This window comes from Mchenga conophoros, linkage group LG18, assembly GCF_057382185.1.
Source record: "Mchenga conophoros isolate Kocher_MC1m ecotype Shallow Benthic linkage group LG18, M_conophoros_male_GT1.1, whole genome shotgun sequence".
NCBI lineage: Eukaryota > Metazoa > Chordata > Actinopteri > Cichliformes > Cichlidae > Mchenga > Mchenga conophoros.
In genome coordinates, this window is record NC_140543.1 from 6135791 (window position 1) to 6155441 (window position 19651).

A 19651-nucleotide genomic window follows, 5' to 3' on the forward strand; every position below is an offset into this window, starting at 1 on the left:
AAAACTCCATCCAGACTTTGTTAGTTTCTTGTTTTCTTGATTGTCGCCACATAAAAACAAACTAGTCTAAATTTATGGAGCTTTTACAAATAAATTACATGTTTTTGTAAATTTGGCTTCATGAAAATTAAATTAGGGAATGAAGCCATTTCAGAGATATAATAAAAGCACTAAAAGCGGTTTTAATCATGCTGGTGTAAATGCTTTCTAATAATGGACATAATGAACAGGGTCTAGGAAAAGGTCCAAGCTCTAAAACCAGGTCTTAAATATATCCCAGAAAACACACATCCGTAAAATGACAAAAAAAACAAACAAACAAAAACGTGACAGTAATCGACCCCAAATAGACATAATGGTGGTAAAAAGAGATGACAAATAATCACAGCATAGCACAAAGACATGAACAGCTATCACAAGGAGACACAAAACGACCCCAGAGAGAGAATGGGGTAAAAAGAGATGCAAAATGAGCTAAAACTGTAAAATAAAAAAAATCTAAATGTAACACAAAACAGTATCAAAAAACAACCTTAGGAAAAGATGCAAAAAGGTCATACAAAAAGGATCAAAGAGAGAAAAACAACCGAAATGAGACAGTTACTACCAAAATGTGAACCATCACAACAAAAAGAGTTGAAAATTAACCATGAAATTAAACTAAAAAAAAGAAAAGAAAAAGAGATGATTGGTAGGACTGTCCATGTTTGTTATGAAAAAAATGAAACATTCAACTAAAAGGGTTTGAAAAACATGTTGGTGCATATTTAACACAAGCAAGAAAATGTGTTATTAAAATGTGAAAGTAAGTTTGGACGTGACGTTTCAGTGCAACAAAACTGCACGTTTGGTGCTGCAAAATTGGCACAACTGTTGCACAACTGAGACAATTATCACCAGTATTTTCAAATCAGGAATATAAAAACACAATAAGGTTGTGTCACCACCTTGTCTCTTTAAGATAAAATCACTCCATAGAGAAAAATATGACACCTGAGATATTTTAGTTCCGATGTGTTTATTTGGCTCCCGTGTTAATATTTCTCAAGAAGAGACTCTAAAGGAAGCATCATCATCACTTTATCCAAAGTAGAGCCACATGCGAGCTGTAAGGCAAAAGGTTTCACTTTACTGATACTGAATACAAATCAGCTTCACACATGAACTACTGCAGTAACACAGTAAGACATTAACCACTACAAAGTCTCTGCCATTCAATATAGTTATGTTTTCATTACAGCTGAGCTTCACTTCCATGAGCAAATGCTTGAGCTGAAAATTGGTATTAATATAATCACTAATCATGTAAATGGTTCCCCGGCAATGGTGCCAGCAGAGTGTCCAGGTGTCAACAGTCCAGGAAAAGCAGTTTTATCTGCGATCTGTGGTGCCCGACTTCCTCTTCCCAGCCAGGAGGTGTTTGGGTTTGAGGTCAAACACGTGTCTGTCTGCCTCTCCCTTCTTGCCCTGGCGGTTCATGTCTTTCTGGGATTTCTTCATCATCTTCTTCGTCTTCTTCGCCATCTGATGAACAAACGGACAAAGCCAGCGGTCAGTTTACAGAACGAGGGATTCACTTCATGTCATCTATTACATTTTGAACCCCAGACTAGTTACTGCATGTAATCCACTCCTTCCTGTGATTCAACCGTCACTAATGAAAGCAAAAAGAAACCTTCAAAAAAAATTAAAATCACACTTGATGCTTTTTAAGAGCTAAAAAATAAGAAATAAGAACAATGAAATTGTATTTTTAACCTTTTAAATAAGCTGAAACTACTAGTAACGTATAAAACTGCTGATAAATGCAGTAATTCCTGCACACAACAGTATGCAGTTTAAGTGAATCCTTGTTGGTCAGACAAAAAAAGGAATTCAAAGGTAATCAGGTATTTAGGGTTTCTGCTGGTTTACTGACAGCGCTGCAGTCAGCTCAGCCTAAACTGACCCTCTGAGATTAAACATCAGCGAGTAACATTTAGGATCAAATCTTTCTTTGCAGAAGGTAACTGGATTAAAGGTAAGCTGGCAAAGACTTCAGTTATTTCAGTATTGGCCACTTTGTGATTAATTGTGTGAAACAACTAATGTTTACAGATCTCTGATGTGTCCACCTTTTCATAAAACCTAAAGGACTAATAAGCGAGTCGATCACAGAGCAGATTTTAGTTAAAAGCTGAGCAATTCCACAGCCTCGTACCTTTGCATCTCGTAAACCAGACTGGTCTCGGGGTGGACGGGAGGCGCTCTGGCTGCGGGTTCGGGACGTCGGAGGGGCCGAAGCTTCACGCTTACGCTTCTTAGCGACGCTGCGGGAGCGTCTGGCCTGCTGCGCGTAGTGACTCTGAAAGTACACGACAGGAAACACTTAAGACACAAACATCTCCAAAGATTCACTCATCAAGAACCAGTATGAAGAACAAGAACATGAGACCACATCAACACCATCAACACCGAAGAAACACGTAACCATGGAAACATGAATGAGTTTACAAACTCTTCAATAATGTAAATAAAACAAATAAATCTCAAAACAACCAAACTAATTAAAGAAAATATAAATAAAAAGACACATATTTACCAAAATAAAATGAGTTCAAAGAAGATCATACTGAAACAAACGTTTCACTGTAACTATTCAAAAACCCTTATATTAAAACTCCAACAGTCCACGCACCAAACCCAGCAAGATTTTATCCTTTATTATTAGCAATAAACAAAATAATATAAAAACCTAGCCTCATTCCACGCCCCAGTTTGACAACTTTTTACTATTAAACCACATAGTAAAAGGTTGCCTCTTTTTTATTTGTTACCGTGGGCACCATTGTAATTATAACTTAATATCATTATCATTAATTCAGTTACATACATCCTGTAGGCGCCGATTTCAAATCAGAACTTACATCGTCCTTGTCGTCCATGTCCAGACCGAGGTTACCCATCTCCTTCTCGAGCCGCTTCCTTTCAACCTGAACATATCAGAACAAACACAAACATGAGCTCAGACATCCGTGTGAAACGTGGGCTCAAAAGACAAAAGACAGTCAAAGAACTAAAGGAGTCACCAGCTTGAAGCTTGACGGAGTAACTCTGAGTAAAAAGCTCCACTAGGTGGAGCCTTCAAAATTTGTCCTGAAAGCGGTTCATTTTCCTTTTTCTTTCTTAAACCTGGCTAAATCACCATGGTAACTGATGATGAGCACATAACCTGGTTTCCATGAATGCCACGTTTTTCCACTGATTCTTTTTTCCACTGATGTTTTGAGTGCAGTGTCGATTACTGAGGGAATATGCTTCATATGTGCCCGTTTCAAGACATACCAGCTATAAGGACCCAGCAGCTCAACCTGTGTGCACGCTGTCCCTACATATGTTCAGCCAACGATGTGACGTCTTTATATTTGATTCTAATCTGCTGATTCTCACCTGCTGTCAAGTCTCTTATTCTGCTGGAAGTGCAGCAAATTTTCCATGTTCGAAAAACAGGAATAGCGACCAGCAGAGGTGAGGTGATGAGTAGGAACGCATTCATAATTCTTTCACCTATTTGTTTGTTGACATCAAAGAAATTAAACACCAACAGGTATTAAAGAATAGGGGGGAAATCTGCTATGTCGGCATATATTTTTATTATGTTTGGAACAATCAATATAAAGTATTTGAAGGCAGCTGTACTTAAATTTGACCCACATCTCAACTCCAGAAAGGTGACGGTGAGTAGCTTAAACTGAGCCCTGCTCACCTTGGTGGCGGTCCTGGGCATGCGAGGTCCATGCACATCCTTTTCTTTCGACTCTAGGACCTTGAGTTGCTTCTTTTCGCGGATCTGTTTGGCAAGAATGCGGATCTCTTGCATCTCCTCGTCCTCGCTCTCTTCGTCAGAATCGTACTCCCCGGCTCGCTCCTTCAGCTCCTCCTCCTTCTCCAGCTCCTCCAGTTTCTGTGAGGGTCGAGAGAAAAACAAACACACATTTAGAGGACAGAGTTTAAAGGGCAGAAACACATTTGACAAATGCCTTATCCCTCTTTTTCTTCATTAAGCCTTTCTGAGAGCATCCTGGAGATAAATGCATTACATTCATGCTGAAGGCCTCAGTGGTTCAGTTGTTATCATTAAAAGCTCAGAATAGGTTATATTTCTTTAGTTGTTCACATTATCTTCTACATTTTGGAATATCAGTGTGGTCGTAAACAACAGCACGAATAGCTCAGGAGTAAATATAGAGGTATGCATTAGTTATAGAGATTAGTGTCCTCTGCTCGTGTAGCAGAAAACAAAAGCACAGAGGAACAGTAGATGACAGGAAAATGCACTTTCGCTACACAGAAATGAACCCAGTCACTATTAATCATAAAGGATCTTGTGGTTTTCATTGTTTAACAGTTTGTGCCCTTTGTTTCTTGGCATGGCGGAAGGACCAGTTAAGGGAAGTAGGTTTCCCCAGATTAATCTGGAGGCTGTTACGTTTTTAATGTGAACTTCTCCTTTGTGGAAGAACACAAACACAGATGTAAACAGCAGGTAACCACAGCCGTTCATTTTATACGACGCTCTAGCCTGCTCAGAGGAAGCGTTCACAGTTGGTGTCCTTGTTTGCACACAGATGTCTGCAGAATCTCAGCAATGTGAACCTTTGCAGGCCTTCGTGCACATGCAAAAGCAGACGCTCACCTTCATGATGCCGGGATCAATGAAATCTGCGATGTTGTGGCCCTCCCACACTTCAGGAATCTTATCACGCTTCTCATCCTCGTTCATTAGATCCCAGTATTCTAAAAAAAAAAAAAAAAAAGAACGGCAGTGAATAGATGGTCTGAAATGTCACAGCAGCAGCTCCGTTATTAAAGGGAAGCAGTTCTTACTCTGAAGGTCCAGAATGTAGTCATCACCCAGCTCCAACTCCAGATCTCTCTCCTGTAAGAAGAACAGTAAACATTTTACAAACAGCCGCACAGAGAGAATTAAACTCAGCAGAGGAAGAAAAACTCATTATTACTCATTTTTTTGCTATTTAGAGTCAAAGAAAGATTATTGTCTCCGGGTTCGGTAAAATAAGCTAAATATACAATGAAATTAAAGTAAAGAGCTTAAGTAAATGCTTGCCGTCTCTTTTGCTATAAGCCTGAAGTTCCCACCACACCTACCAGTTTGCGTTTGGGTGCGTCCACCTCCATCGCTTTCCTGCGCATCATGGCTCCCTCTGGGATGAACGGAGGCCTCTCCTGAAAACATGAACAGGTTTAACCTTTAACAAATGTAAGAAAAAAAAAAGCAAAAGTCTCACGTTAAACAGCTTTAAACTGTTTAAGAGTGCCATTCAAGAGCTGATTGACTGACCTTCTCATCCCTCTTGGCGGGCATGGCCAGGTGCAGCCGGTTGAGAACATCGTGGACCTTCTTGCCCTTCATCTTGGTGTTGACGCGATGAGCGAGGAGCTGGTCGCACGCCTGAAAGAAAGATGGCAGCCACGGTGAGATCAAATACTTGACACGCTCCGGGACCAGAGCGAGCCCGAGTCGGCTGTTTCTCACCTCGGTTTTAACCTGCATGACGCCCTCCTCTGTCAGGGTGCTGGTCTCGATGACGGGGATTCCCTCTGCAGACAGGTCTGCAAAGATTTTCTGACAACAAAGAGGACATTTAACGCGTTAAGCAAATTCTTAAACACATCCTACACATTCCTGTCTTTGAGATGTGCAACCTGTAAACCACCCACCTGGTTCTCCTCAGACAGCTCGCTGATCTTCTTCACGTCACATTTGTTTGCCACAATGATGAGAGGCTGCGGGGTACAAAAACAATCACCAACAGTGTGAGTGCTAAAAAAAGTCAATTAAACCTGAAAACCCACCAGACCCCCTCAAGATCAGATGTTCTTTTTTCTACAGTAACTTTTGCATATTTGAGCCATGAGAAATTTTAACTTGATACTAGGAAATGTTTCAGAGCTAGATGTCCTCAAAGTAAATAAGGGTAGGTCAAATTTGGCGCTTTTAAAATATGTGGTATTTTTTTCCAGCATCAGTACAGGTTCAAAAACATGTTTAAACAACAAACATTTTTGTAAATCCACCCAAAGTGTCTCTTAGCAAAGTCTCACTTCACTCCCTTTACAACTTGGGGCAGTTTTCTTGTGGCATACGACGGCACAGGCTTCTACACACTTCACTAAACACAATCAGGAGACCGGTTGCAGTTTTTAAAACAGCTTAAATCTCTTTTTTTTTTCAGCCCTGAAAGTGTTTGTGAAGTCATCAACAATGATCATCTGAATTAAGAGACACAAATATTAGACCCATCCCTCCTTACTAACTCGTAAAATATTCATAGTATGACGGACATTTTTTGCGTGACTGCTTAGACTGAAGTTCTTGTAGATAACGAATCAGCTGATTTTGAGGGGGTCCAGTGGGTGAATTTTCAGGGACTGACTCATCTGCAGAGCAGTTATGATATGCTGCCGTCTGACCTTGTTGGCGAACAGGGGTCGGATGCTGTTGAAGAGCTCCAGCTGCTCCTGCAGGGTGTGGCCGCACTGCTCAGAAACATCCATGACGTAAAGAACCGCCGCCCTGAGGTGAGCCAGAGCCGTGATGGCTTGCATCTCGATGGTGTTCCTCTCCTCCAGAGGGTGGTCAAGGATCCCGGGGGTGTCCACCACCTACACACAAACACACAGTTAGCATCTGACTAACAACTGGAGGTGGTAGCTTACTAAAATGGTCTTAGGTCAGCCTGTCTCACAATCCACCTTTAGGAGAAAACAGCTCCCACTCCTCCTTTAGAGTGAGGGGAAAGCACCTATGCTAGATTTATCAGGATGCATTTCAAGATGTTTAGTTTGAGCTTAAGTGAACTCTGCTAGGGAAACTGCTTTTAAACCTGAGACAAAACGCTGTGGCCATTTTTGTTTTCCTCAAAATCCAAGCAAAAAAATAAGAAACTCCTGAAGTCCTGAATGTCTTTCCTGCAGGAGTCACATTTATTTTCACAAGATTTCCAAAACTATAACCTAAAACAGATAAAACTAAATGCTGATTTCTACCATGTTTATTTTTCCTGGGATTGTGTGGTCTCGTGAAGTTGTCCAGACTCTCAGCCAACTTTAAGCACATACATAGTATCATTTAGTACAGGCAAATCTCAGCAATAATGATCGTAAGGCTAATAAAAGAAAAACAGCTTTCATATAAATTAAACACAAACAGGAAGAATTTCAGCAGCTCTGCAGGTAAAGAGTTAAGATCACCAATCCCATGTTTAGTTAGACTATCAGTACAAAAGCTGCTCTATTCTGCCCCAGCGTTGCTTATGAGGGGCAGCCTATCAGATGACAGCTGGCTTAAAGGAAGGGAAATCAGGGTAAAGTGGCTTGTTTCAGTGAGTGGATGAACTCAACCATGCAAAGCCATTCAAAGTGAGTCCAAGAAAACAATGTGTACTGAAACGAGTGCAAAGCTTTCCTTTTAAACCTCATTTTCACATGCTTTACGTCCACTGTCCTGGAGTTCATTTTTACCAATGAGATGATAACCACAGTAAAACTCAGGCGAGCAGGATCATCTCACCTGCCAGCGGAGGTATCTGTAGTCCATGTGACCCACAAACAGAGACTTGGTGGTAAAAGCGTACGGCTGGACGTCAACATCAGCTCTGGTCACCTGACAAGGAAGAAACCAGTTACACTGTTAGCTACACTGAAAGCAGGCAGATGGAGGCGACTGTTAGTGATTGCAATCTCTGTTCAGTACAAACAGAAAAAGAAACATTAGATTATAATAATTTAGGATTAGGATTCAACTTGTCATTACACATGTAAATATACAGGGTAACGAAATACAGTCTGAGTCTAATCAGCAGTGCAAGCGCAGTAAGTGCGATAATTTAAGAGTTTAATCAGAATCTTGCTCGTAAAGTTGGCTCAGAGTGGAAATCAATAATCGTGATAAATGTGTCTGGGATTTACCTTGTTGATGAAACTGGACTTGCCCACGTTGGGGTAACCGCACAGAAGCAGGGTCCTCGTGTTTGGGTCGATGCTTGGCAAACGGGACAGATGCTGACGCACTGAAAGACGAGTAACGGTTATGTATGGAGACAGAAGAAACAGACTGAACTACTCAAACTAGGGCTGCTCGATTATGGCAAAAATGATAATCACGATTATTTTCACTGAAATTGAGATCTCGATTATTTGACGATATTTATTTAACAATAACAATGTATTGAATAATGACTTTAAAGACTGTCAAAAAATAATATAAAATAGTGCAAATACTGATAACAGTGCAAATGTTTGCAATATAAAAAATAAATGAAAAATGTAAACATCTATGTTTAGTGAACTTTGCAGTGTTGCTCTGTGGTGCAGCTACGACACTGTAGCAAAGTTTACACACTATGTCCACTTGATCCACGTCTGACTCCGCGAACCCATAATGTTTACACACCACTGAAGTTTTTTTCTTTACCTTTCTTTTCAACCAACGGCAGTCACTCTCCTCTCCAAATAACTTCTGCTTAGCTTTCCGAGCTTCCCTCGGGTCCTCTTAATCAGCGGTCCCCAACCCCCGGGCCTCGGACCGGTAGCGGTCCGTGAGTCGTTTGGTACCGGGCCGCGAGAGTTGAGGCTCAGATGTGAAATGTATAGTTTTCAGGATTTTTATCGGTTTTCAGCGTTATTTTGTTATCGTTTTTATCGTTTACTCGGTTTTCCTGGGTCTTTTCACGTGTGTTATGAATAAATTTTCTTTTATTCGGTACCGGTACTAGTTTTATTTTGTTGTATTTATCCGCGACACCTTAAAGGCCGGTCCATGAAAATATTGTCGGGCATAAACCGGTCCGTGGCGCAAAAAAGGTTGGGGACCGCTGCTCTTAATTGTTGTGACACGTGTTCGAAATGCAGAGAGGTGCGCTCGATTTGCCACACGGAGCAGCGCAAGAGTAAAGCACGAGGGAGGGGCTAATAATCGGCTCAGTCATTTTTAATGATCGTTGAAAGCCCAGATCGTAATCGTGATTAAAATTCGATTAATTGAGCAGCCCTAACTCAAACTTTTCAGCTAAAAGGAAAAGTACGATTTTGGACGGACTCAGCTTCTCAATCACAGCCTAAACTCTGCTCACCTTGCTCCAGGTACTCCAGGCTGGATTTCTGCCGTTTCAGGATGGTGCACATACGCCCGAGAGCAGCTCGCTTCAGCTGCTTACACCGATACAGAGAGTCTCCATACTTCATCAGGCGCACGTAGTCTTTGGCAACACTGAAAGAACAAAAGATGCCTCTTCACTACTTTGTTATAGGAGAGTAAGTCTAGACGAGCGTTGGGGTCGTTACTCAGAAAAGTAATGTAGTACAAGTCACTTTTTTTAGGTAATCAATTAAATTACTTGATTATCCTCTGGAGAAAGTGATTCATGACACTACTTTTTGCATTACTTTGAAACACTCACATAGTTTTGTTTAACAATATAAACCTTCCGAGGACACACAGGAGACGTGTGTGATCATTTTACAGTTTTAATTTTAACACCAAGCTGACAACAAAGTTGAAAACCAGCCCAAACAGAAGCACTTAACAGCGATCAACACATTCGACAGTAGAAATATGTACAGGTGGAAATGGAGGCATCAAAGACGTGAAGTCCTGCTGCTACACTGCAGGTCTGATTACGCTCAGCTTCAGGTTCTTCACGTTGTGTTTGCATGCTGTCTTGCAGATGCTTGCAAGGACCTGACATCCTGTTAGCAGCGGCAGACAGTTTCTTATGTTTGCACTCTACCATCATCCTCTTGTTCTTTGTGCAATAAAAAATAAATAATGGTCATAAGTCAGAGCTCTAGACCACACCATCATTTCAGGAAGAAAAATACTGGCAACTGCCAATGCTTACATGTGATTACAGTAACACACTGATGTAACTAGGGCTGCACAATTAATCTACTGTAAATGCAAGCACTGCCAATAGAACGCAAAGCAAATCGAGCACTCCATAAATCAGTGCCTGTTCCTGCAGGAGCCACAGCTGTTCTGTAGCTTGAAGTTTCTGAAGGTGTAATATAAATGCATGAAGGCCAAGAAAAACAATGCAGTGGCTGCTAAACTGAATCGTCTAATGAAACCCAGACATTTACAAAAACAGGCCTATTGAGCGCATCAGCATACCCACCAAGCTCACATAGATGCACTGAAACCAGACTCTCATTCTGAAGGTAAGAAATCAATAAATACACTGAGTAACAAAGGCTTTAAGAAAATGGACAAACGATATCTTATCACCTTGCACAAATATTTTTCCAAGGTTCCAAAATATGCACTGTATGCAAACACCACAGAAGATGTCAAAGCTTTAGATCCATCAGTGAAATCCATTAGTGAATAGAGTGAGAGGCTTTTGATTCAGATTTGTACATCAGGAGGAACAAAGATCTGAAAGCAGTGTTCACAGCACAACAATAACCAGCATTAGATTTTAGATAAACTTACTTGTCAATCAGATTCTTGGCAATGTTTAACTGTCCTAAGGCCAACTTGTAATGATCTTTGTCATACAAGACGTTCATTAGATCAGCATAGAAAGGGTGGATGTCCTGAGGAGATGGAAAACATCACGTAACATTAAGCATCATACGAGTTTGACCAGATATTTAAATGAAATGAGTCTGTTTCAAATTTTCTTTTCTTACGTCGAGCTTGGGGAAGTCGGCGAGGATCTGCGTGAGGCGGTCATGGTAGTTCTGCTGGGTGAACTTCACCTTTCGCATGTAAAAGTGTCGGATACGGTGAATCTGGTAATGTTTGTGTACCACCGTGGGCGTCTTCCTTTGGGTTTTGGATAAAGTGACATCGATGAAATCCTGCACAGATTTAAACAGGGTAAAGGTCAGCCATAGATCACCACAAACAAACAATTCATTATAACATCATCTGAAAAAGTGATTTTATTTTTGGCCTCTGTCTTTAATTATTTGGCTATTTGAGGTTTATCAATACACGAATAGTTACATTACGTACAAGAAAATTCCATTTCCCTGTAATTCAGTACATTAAACCTCATATAATCGGTTTTCCTAGAATCCAGCCAGACCTCCCTGAGAAACCAATCAGTTTAATGTTTACTCGGCTACCGGCCAAATCAGGCAGCTTATAACACAATTTTATGTGACGCTTAACACGAATTATAGTGTTTTTTAAAGTTCGGCATACAAGTTATATTAAAAAAACTGTTTGAGGAAAGAAGGCAGAGTCTTTCATGACTGTCTTCTCATAGTAGGCCGCCACAACGTAGTGTTTAAAAGGACTGACACCACCGCAGCCACACGAGAGTCATTGGGCCTGTTTTCATGAGGTGATGAAAGTATCTTATACCTGCCGAAGTGAGCAACAGTGTCTCTGCTCACAGGAAACAGAAACCTATGAAACAAACAGCCTTAAACTTATACAGAGGTAAGAAAACACATACGTAAACCTCCAGATTTGTGAATGCAGTTCTGAAAGCGAAAATCAGAGCTACCACCGGCTAACACAGACTTTTACTGGCTGTTTATTCACATATAACGACATGTCAGACTCAGTGTAGCAGTTTTCTGCCTGAAGTCTGCTTTTCTTAAACATGCTGGTCTCTCTTCAGCCCAGTACGGCACGTGTTTTCTTTTCCACCATCTATTATCTCCTGCCATCTCCCACAGCGAGCCGCACCGAACCTCAGCCGCTTTAAAACGCGATGTTAACAAAAGGTAAGACTTACCTTGGCGGTGGGAACCACCATAATCTTCTTGAAATTATAAAGTGCCATTTTGTCGGGACACGTTGTAGTCCGCTGACGGCACAGGGAAAGAAAGCCCGGAGTTCCGCTACAGCCGGAAAAGACTCAGAAAACAGTTTGTGTGTGTGTTTTTTGGACACCGCCCCCTGGCGTCCGGACACAGACACAACAAAAATAGACACAACCACAAGAAATCCAAATCATCAAAAACAAAAATACTGGTTGTATTGAATCATTTAGATTTATTCAAGAGACACAAAAGCTTAACAGCTTTTTTCAATAACATTTTATCTTATCTATCTGTGTGAGTATGAGATACATAAAAACAACTTAAATGTACACATGCATATTTAAGTACTATTCATTTATATGTGAGTGTATTTATTTACATGCATATTATTACTTCACAATGTAGTTTTTAAAGTGATAATAAAGAAATTTATTCATTCATTTAGTGTTGCTGTTTACGTAAGCAGGGTTTTCTTTAGAATATTAAAAATGAAAGAATTTTTTTCAGATTTTCTAAATTATTATTAAACAAAAAATCATATATTGAGATTGATTTACACCCACTGATTCCACCGTATGTCCTACACAAAGGAAGCAGAGTTGAGTTTTTATTTATTTCCTGTCTGTAAAAACAGGTCTGAAAGTAACTTTGGGACTAGGTAGGTAGGTATTAATATGGGAATCTCATTAGGTTTGTTTGCTGTTTGCTCATTACGTCCGAAAAATTACAGTGACCTATTTTATCAACTGATCTAATTTTTTATGGCATTGATACATTTTATGTCAGTGATGCAGTTAATGACATATATGTGTGTGTGTGTGTGTGTGGGGGGGGGGGGTTCTTTTACTACATTCCGTTTTATTTTGTTTTGCTTAGTCTGAAATATTTGTATTTTTTATTATTTGAATTCATAGTATTTTCTTTGTATTGTCATTTTTATTATTTCAGATTACCTTTTATCTGACTGAGATATTTGTTTTGTCATGGCAATCTACTTTTTAAAATATTTTTTGCTATGTATTTAATTAGGCTTTAATTAATTGTCTTATTTTTTCATTTTTATTATTATTACAACTTCTTTGTTTCTTTGGATTTATTTATTAATTATTCGTTGAATTGGATAAAATTTGGCTATTATTAACACTTCAAGTTGCCAGAAAGTGTCTAATTTTCATTTTAATTTAAGGTTTTGTTATTTGTATTATTTAATAATAAACAGAAAACTTTTTATAGCGCTGTAACTTGGAGTTGGTGAAATTTTAATAAAACAATATTTAATAATTAATAATAATTATTTATCATTCACATATATATATGTACGTGTGTGTGTGTGTGTGTGTGTGTGTGTGTGTGTGTGTGTGTGTGTGTGTGTGTGCTTGCTGCTTTGACAGCATTGACTCTAGTTTGAAAAACATTCTTGTTGTGATCCGCGCGGAGCGACAAGCAGCCAATCAGCGGACAAGAATAGCCCGTGATCCCGCCCACTCTCCCTGATCACGAGTGGATCCGCGTGCACCCACGGGCAGTGTGGACCAATCAGGACGACCTGCTGCGAGCGCGAGCGAGGAAGAGTAAAAGGAGGGGGGAGGAGGGGCGGGGGCTGGAGCCCTGTGTGACAGCTCTAGGCGCAGAGATAGAAAAACACGCGAAGAGGTATCACTCCGCTGACGGAGAGCGGCTCGTGTTTACATCCGCCTCGATCCTCTGGCTCTGCTCCTCCGTCCTCAGTGAGAACTGAGACTTTAGCGCAAGCTCGGTATCCGCTAACTCAGCACCAGAACAGAAAAAGTCAAAACAGGACAACATTTTTTCCTTAGCACTTTAAAGAATTTTCCCTCAGTGTCAGCTTTCCTCCTGCACTGATGATGAAATATAGCCTTGTGAGAAAGTCTTTCTTTATATTTTGCTTAAAAATGCAAAATAGGTGCAACATTTTACTGAAACACGGCAGCTCACGTGGAAATATGGAATATAAGGTAAAAACAGAGTTTGTACAATTCTTTAGAGCTTGAAGGTCAATATTTGGTACGATCACTTTTATTATTTAACACAGCCCCAACTCTGTTAGTCTTCAGAAGTAGTTCTCCAGGTTTCTTGAAGGACATTCAAAGCTCTTCTTTGGATGTTTGCTGTCTTTTGTTCTGTTCTCTGTCAGGATGATCCAACAATGCTTCTTTCAGGCTCTGGGGAGGCCAATCCATGACTGATGGTGTTCCACTGTTTTCTATCCAGGTATGATTTTACTGCACTGGCAGTCTATTTGGGATCACTGCCTTTCCAGTCAGATATTTTCAAGATGATGTAGCATGAGGGGGTCAAAATCTGATGGCACTATTTCATCAGCATTGATAAGATCCCCAACAATACTTACTACACTATGACAGAGCTTCCAGACAGTTTTATAGACAGATACTGACTGATTTTTAGTCCAGTTCTTGTGTAACCTGGAACACCTCAGCCTTTTCTCCCTGTTTCCTTTGCTTAAGAATGGCTTCTTGACAGCCACCCTTCAGCTGAGAGTATTTCTGATGAGGCTTCAGTAAACAGCAGATGAATTATCCGAAGGTCCAGGATTCACCTCTCAGGTCCTGTGTCAGGTCTTTGCTGGATTTCATGACAGTTTTTAGGCCTGTCACTTGTACAGGTCACTCCGATTTGTTAAGGACACACTGCACATGATGCTTAGGTATGCCATGGTGTCAGCTAATAGCTCTTTGGGAATCCCCTTGTTGTTGCAAAAAGTAACGTATATTCCTGTCAAACCATTGTGGGAGTGGGAATAAATGTGTTTTTTTTGACAGGCTATTAGTAACAAAGAGCCAGAAGATAGAATCTGAAAATTTCTTCACTTGGTTGTCTGTTATGTGTGGACACAACACAGGTTCATCCCGTAAGTTATGTGGTTTTTTCATCCATAGGTCAGTGTAAAGCTGCTTAACAAACATTCCTGTGAACATGGTGAGGTACAAGGACTGGACTGAAAATGAGTGAAAAAGCAGCCAGTGTCAGCAATAAAAACCCAAAAAACCCACAAATAATCTGTCTCATTTGAAGCAAAACAAATAAATGAGGTGTGACTTGAAACTTTTGCACATTTATTTATTTATTTATTTATTTATTTGTTTGTTTGTTTGTTTGTTTGTTTGTTTGTTTATCTATCTATTTGTTACCATTTTCTCTGAGCTTCTTCCTCCAGGCTGTTGTTTTTTAAACACTCCCAGGTCCTCTGGCAAAGGCGGAGGCCTCGCCTGTGTTTTTAAATCTGTTTATGACTGCCATCAGATTTCTTTTTCCTCTTTTTCCAGCTTTGAACTACAGCTTTTTAAACTAAACTCATCCACTCCGTTACTGATTGCAGTGGTATATCGTCCTCCCAAATTTAACAAGGACTTTATCAGTGAGTTTGGGGAATTCCTTTCAGGGCTTTCAGTAGATTTCGATAATTTTCTTATTGTTGGTGACCTGAATATTCATGTGTGCTGTCCATCTAAACCCCTGGTTAGAGACTTTGTTTCACTGTTGGATTCCTTCAACCTTACTCAGTGTGTGTCTGGCTCCACACATGAGAAGGGTCACACTTTGGACCTTGTCATGTCTCACGGCTTGGGTATCCACATCTCTGAAATTTGTGAGAGTGCGTGTATCTCCGATCATTTTCCTGTTCTATTTTCTGCCACTGCACATTGTTCTGATGCTGCAGTTAAACCTCCTTCACGCCGTCACCGGATCATCAATACCCATGTACCATCTCAGTTTTCTGCTGCTTTTAGCAACTCTGAGCTCTCCACGGTGGACTGGATTGATTCCTTGTGTGCAGAAGATTTAACTGCTCTTTTCAACTCAACATGTACTTCTATTTTGGACCTCATCGCTCCCCTAAAAACACTCCGTCCCAAAGCTCACGCTGAACCCTGGATTACAGACTCTGTTCGTGCTCTCAGGCGCACCTGTAGGTGTGCTGAGAGAAAATGGAAAAAGGACAAGCTGCACATTTCTTTTAATATCCTCAGAGACTCTCTTTCAACCTATCAGAAAGCCGTTAAAGAGGCCAAGTCCTCCTACATATCAAACCTGGTTAGCAGTAGTGTCCATAAACCTCAGACTCTGTTTCGTGTTTTAAATTCCATTGTAAATCCTTACACATCCACCAGCCTCACACCTTCTGCCACCCTCTGTAATGACTTTCTAAAGTTCTTTGTAAACAAGATTTCCTCCCTGCAGTCTGTCATTCCATCTTCACCTTCCAATCCCTGTGTTTTGTCTTTGTGCCATTCTGCCTTTAATCAGTTCGAACCAATCTCTCTCTCTCAGCTGCATGAAATAGTCTGCAAGGTTAAGACTACCAACTGTTCCACCGATGCTATCCCCTCTCAGCTTCTGAAGCAGGTTCTGGACTCAGTCGGACCTTTCCTTCTGGTCCTGATCAATGCCTGCCTCAGTTCTGGTTGTTTTCCAACACCCTTCAAGCACGCTGTTGTTCAACCTCTCCTTAAAAAGCCTAATCTAGATCCAGCCCTACTCTCTAACTATAGGCCCATTTCCAACCTCCCTTTTCTGTCTAAAGTACTGGAACGAGCCGCCCTCACGCAGCTCCAGCTATTTCTTGACAATAACAATCTCTATGAGAAGTTCCAGTCTGGTTTTAGAGCTCGGCATAGCACAGAAACCGCCCTTCTGAGAGTTTTTAATGATTTGCTTTTAACTGTTGACTCTGGTTGTGCTGCTGTCTTAGTAACCCTGGACCTGACAGCAGCCTTCGACACTGTTGATCACAACATACTGCTATCCCGCCTTCAACATTGTGTCGGTTTAAAGGGCACTGTCTTAAAGTTTTTCCAGTCCTATTTGAATAATAGGAGTTTTTCTGTTCACCTTGGTGAACTGTCATCTCCCAGAGCTCCTTTAACCTGTGGCGTACCTCAGGGGTCCATACTAGGCCCCCTGTTGTTTATTCTGTACTTGCTCCCTCTGGGCGATGTGCTCCGTAAACATAATGTGTCCTTCCACATCTTTGCCGATGATATTCAGATCTACCTCCCTCTGAGGTTGAACTGCAATGTTTCTTTGCAGCCGCTACTCTCCTGCTTGTCTGACATTAAGACTTGGATGACTCTTAACTTCTTACACCTTAATGAAAGCAAAACTGAAGTCATTGTGTTTGGGCTTCCTAAAGATCCCAACTTCTCTCTTGACTTTTTGGGACCCCTAACCTCCGATTGCACTTCTTCCATTAAGAGTCTTGGTGTTATTTTTGACAATGCTTTTAAACTTGATAAACAAATCAGCTCTGTAGTTAAGGGATCTTTTTATCATTTGCGGATTTTAGCCAAAGTCAAGTCTTACCTTTGCAGGAACGATCTAGAAAGAGTGGTCCATGCTTTTATTACTTCACGGCTAGACTACTGCAATTCCCTCTATGCTGGCCTAGATCGTTCCTGTCTACATCGCCTTCAACTGGTGCAGAACGCTGCCGCTCGCCTGTTGACCGGTTCAAAAAAAAGAGAACACATCACTCCGGTTCTCTGCTCTCTCCACTGGCTCCCAGTTGCCTTTAGGATTGATTTTAAAATCTTATTGCTGGCTTTTAAGGTTTTAAATGGCACTGCACCTTCTTACCTGTCAGAACTCCTTAGTACTTATCGCCCCAGGAGATCTTTGAGGTCAGCCGACCTGATGCTTTTAGATGTTCCCAGGTATAAATTAAAGACAAAGGGAGAGAGGGCGTTTGCTGTGGCTGCACCCAGACTGTGGAACAGTTTACCTCCTCACGTCAGACTCTCCAAAAGCCTAGAAACTTTTAAAACCGCTCTTAAAACTCACCTCTTTTCATTGGCTTTTAGAAAGGTTTAATTTATTTGTTTTATATATTTTTATTTTATTTTTATCAGCGAGGTGTTATTACGAAATTGTGTTCTATTGTATTTTTATCTGTATTTACTGTACAGCACTTTGGTCTGCCTTGGTTGTTTTTAAATGTGCTCTATAAATAAACTTGACTTGACTTGACTTGAATTTAAATATTCCTATCTATTTATTGTCACTTAAAGATTAGTATTTAGATTTGTTCATTTGTTATGGTTTTTTAAATTTTCATGTCTCGCATTTATTATGATTTCAAATTAATTTTTTTACTTCTCTTCATAATAGTTTTGTCACGCTATATTCTTATTTTACTGACTCATAAGCTGTTATACTTATTTCCTATATATTTGTTGTGTTTTACTTCATTCTCACCTGCTGTAACAAATTCATTTGTCAGCAGTTATTTTAAAAAGTTGTCTTGTTTGTCTTTTTAAGTCAAAAAGATTATATTTAGAAAATAACCAGTAGCCCACACAGGAGTGGATATACCTTGGTGGCATTGTGAGAGTCATGTTTTTCAGTAAGTTTAATACCTGCTCAGGATGGGTGTCACTTCCACGGTCTCGTGGCTGTCTGTTGGTTTGTATGGCGGGGGAGCCATGTCTGATGTGGTGCTTATCAGTACTGGGGCACCACAGCTGACTGTCCTGTCTCCATTCCTGTTTACTTTTCACTGTTGGGAAAAGAAGTGCTCTGATGACGCTGCAGTGGGTGGGTGTATTAAGGGCTGGCTGGAATTGGAGTGCAGGGAAAAAACCTCCTGAATGTCAGCAAGACAAAAAAGAGTTGGTTGGCTTCCAGAGGAGAGCTACAGGTGTTCACTTGAATGGCAGACTGGGCTGGAGGACCAACATTGGTGCTGTATATGAGCAGGGAATGAGCAGACTCTGCTTTCGGAGGAAGCTCAGTGTGCGGCAAGGGCGCTGTTTACTTTGCAGTTGACTGCTGGGTGGACAGCATCGGTGCCAGAGATGGCAGCAGGCTCCACAGGATCACTGGCCAGAATCTGGAGGCGTCTGAGTCAGTGAGAAACAGGAGGTCACTGAACAAACTGCTCTCCACCATGCCCCATCACACCTGCTCCGCTCCACACTGCAGAGGCAGCAGAGCACATTCTTCCTCAGACGTGTTCAACCTCACTGAATGAAGAACGCTTCAGGAAATCATTCCTACTGCTCTCTGTTAAACTGCATAACGGGTCTGTTTTTCTGTGTCAGGTGAACACACCTGTCATGACAGCAGAGTCCACATACCTTCTTTGATTTATACTGCATATATTATTAATTAATGCCATTTGAAGTACTCTTTCGCACAATCTGAGTCTGAATTTTATATTTTTTAACTTAGCTTCAGTTCTGTCTTCTTAATTTGTAATCACTGTTGTGTATATATAAAAATTCTTTGCACCACCTCAAACTATAAGATGTGTCTTTCTACCTATTATACAGAAACATAACACAATAAACCTATTTAACATGTAGCGTTAGTCTATTGATATGAGGTAAACAATATAAGCCGCCTTTAAAATACTCTTACCCGAATAGAAAATCCTCATTTGTCTTGGACCTTCTTATATTTACGAAAGTCTGTCACAAACTGACTCACCCTCTTAGATCTTAGATATCGAACTTTGAGCTATCAGCTTTCACAGTTAAAGTCCCCAAACTGTGGAAGATTAAAATATTAGGGAAGCAAATGCTACAGATAATTTCAAGAACACGTTTTTATTTACTAGTCCTTTTACCAAATATTGAAATTAAGAATAGCAGTGCACAGCCATGCCTGTTGAGCTCAGCCACGTTTGGTAATCTAGCAGATAAAAACCATTTGCATGCCTTCCTGATTAGTATCAAAATTGTTTCTTATATATATATATATATATATATATATATATATATATATATATATATATATATATATATATATATATATTCCTTGATTATGTTTTGCTGATTTATTTTTACTTATGATTATTTGTGTGTATGTGTGTGTATTTCTGATAGGT

The 19651-nt window shown here is 40.4% G+C and overlaps 1 protein-coding gene across 1 annotated transcript; it reads right to left on the reverse strand.

Moving 5' to 3' along the window:
* Positions 1 to 1001: 1001 nt before the first annotated feature.
* gtpbp4 (GTP binding protein 4) lies at positions 1002 to 11896 on the reverse strand. Its single transcript, XM_085255419.1, has 17 exons — positions 11757 to 11896; positions 10696 to 10866; positions 10496 to 10599; positions 9135 to 9271; positions 7972 to 8072; positions 7574 to 7666; positions 6475 to 6666; positions 5722 to 5787; positions 5537 to 5626; positions 5342 to 5452; positions 5149 to 5226; positions 4867 to 4918; positions 4676 to 4776; positions 3746 to 3943; positions 2907 to 2972; positions 2201 to 2344; positions 1002 to 1524 (listed from the first exon to the last, which is right to left on the reverse strand). The coding sequence occupies exons 1-17, from the start codon at positions 11802 to 11804 to the stop codon at positions 1372 to 1374; spliced, it is 1905 nt and encodes a 634-aa protein (XP_085111545.1). The 5' UTR covers positions 11805 to 11896; the 3' UTR covers positions 1002 to 1371.
* Between the last annotated feature and the right edge of the window lie 7755 nt (positions 11897 to 19651).

Excerpts from the sequence above, each read along its gene's own strand:
- gtpbp4 (XM_085255419.1), bottom strand. The coding sequence starts at position 11,804 with ATGGCACTTTATAATTTCAAGAAGATTATGGTGGTTCCCACCGCCAAG. Across the intron at positions 10,867-11,756 it reads TGGTGGTTCCCACCGCCAAG|GATTTCATCGATGTCACTTT; the intron begins GTAAGTCTTACC and ends AAATCTGTGCAG. Across the intron at positions 5,227-5,341 it reads CCGCCAAGAGGGATGAGAAG|GAGAGGCCTCCGTTCATCCC; the intron begins GTCAGTCAATCA and ends TCATGTTTTCAG.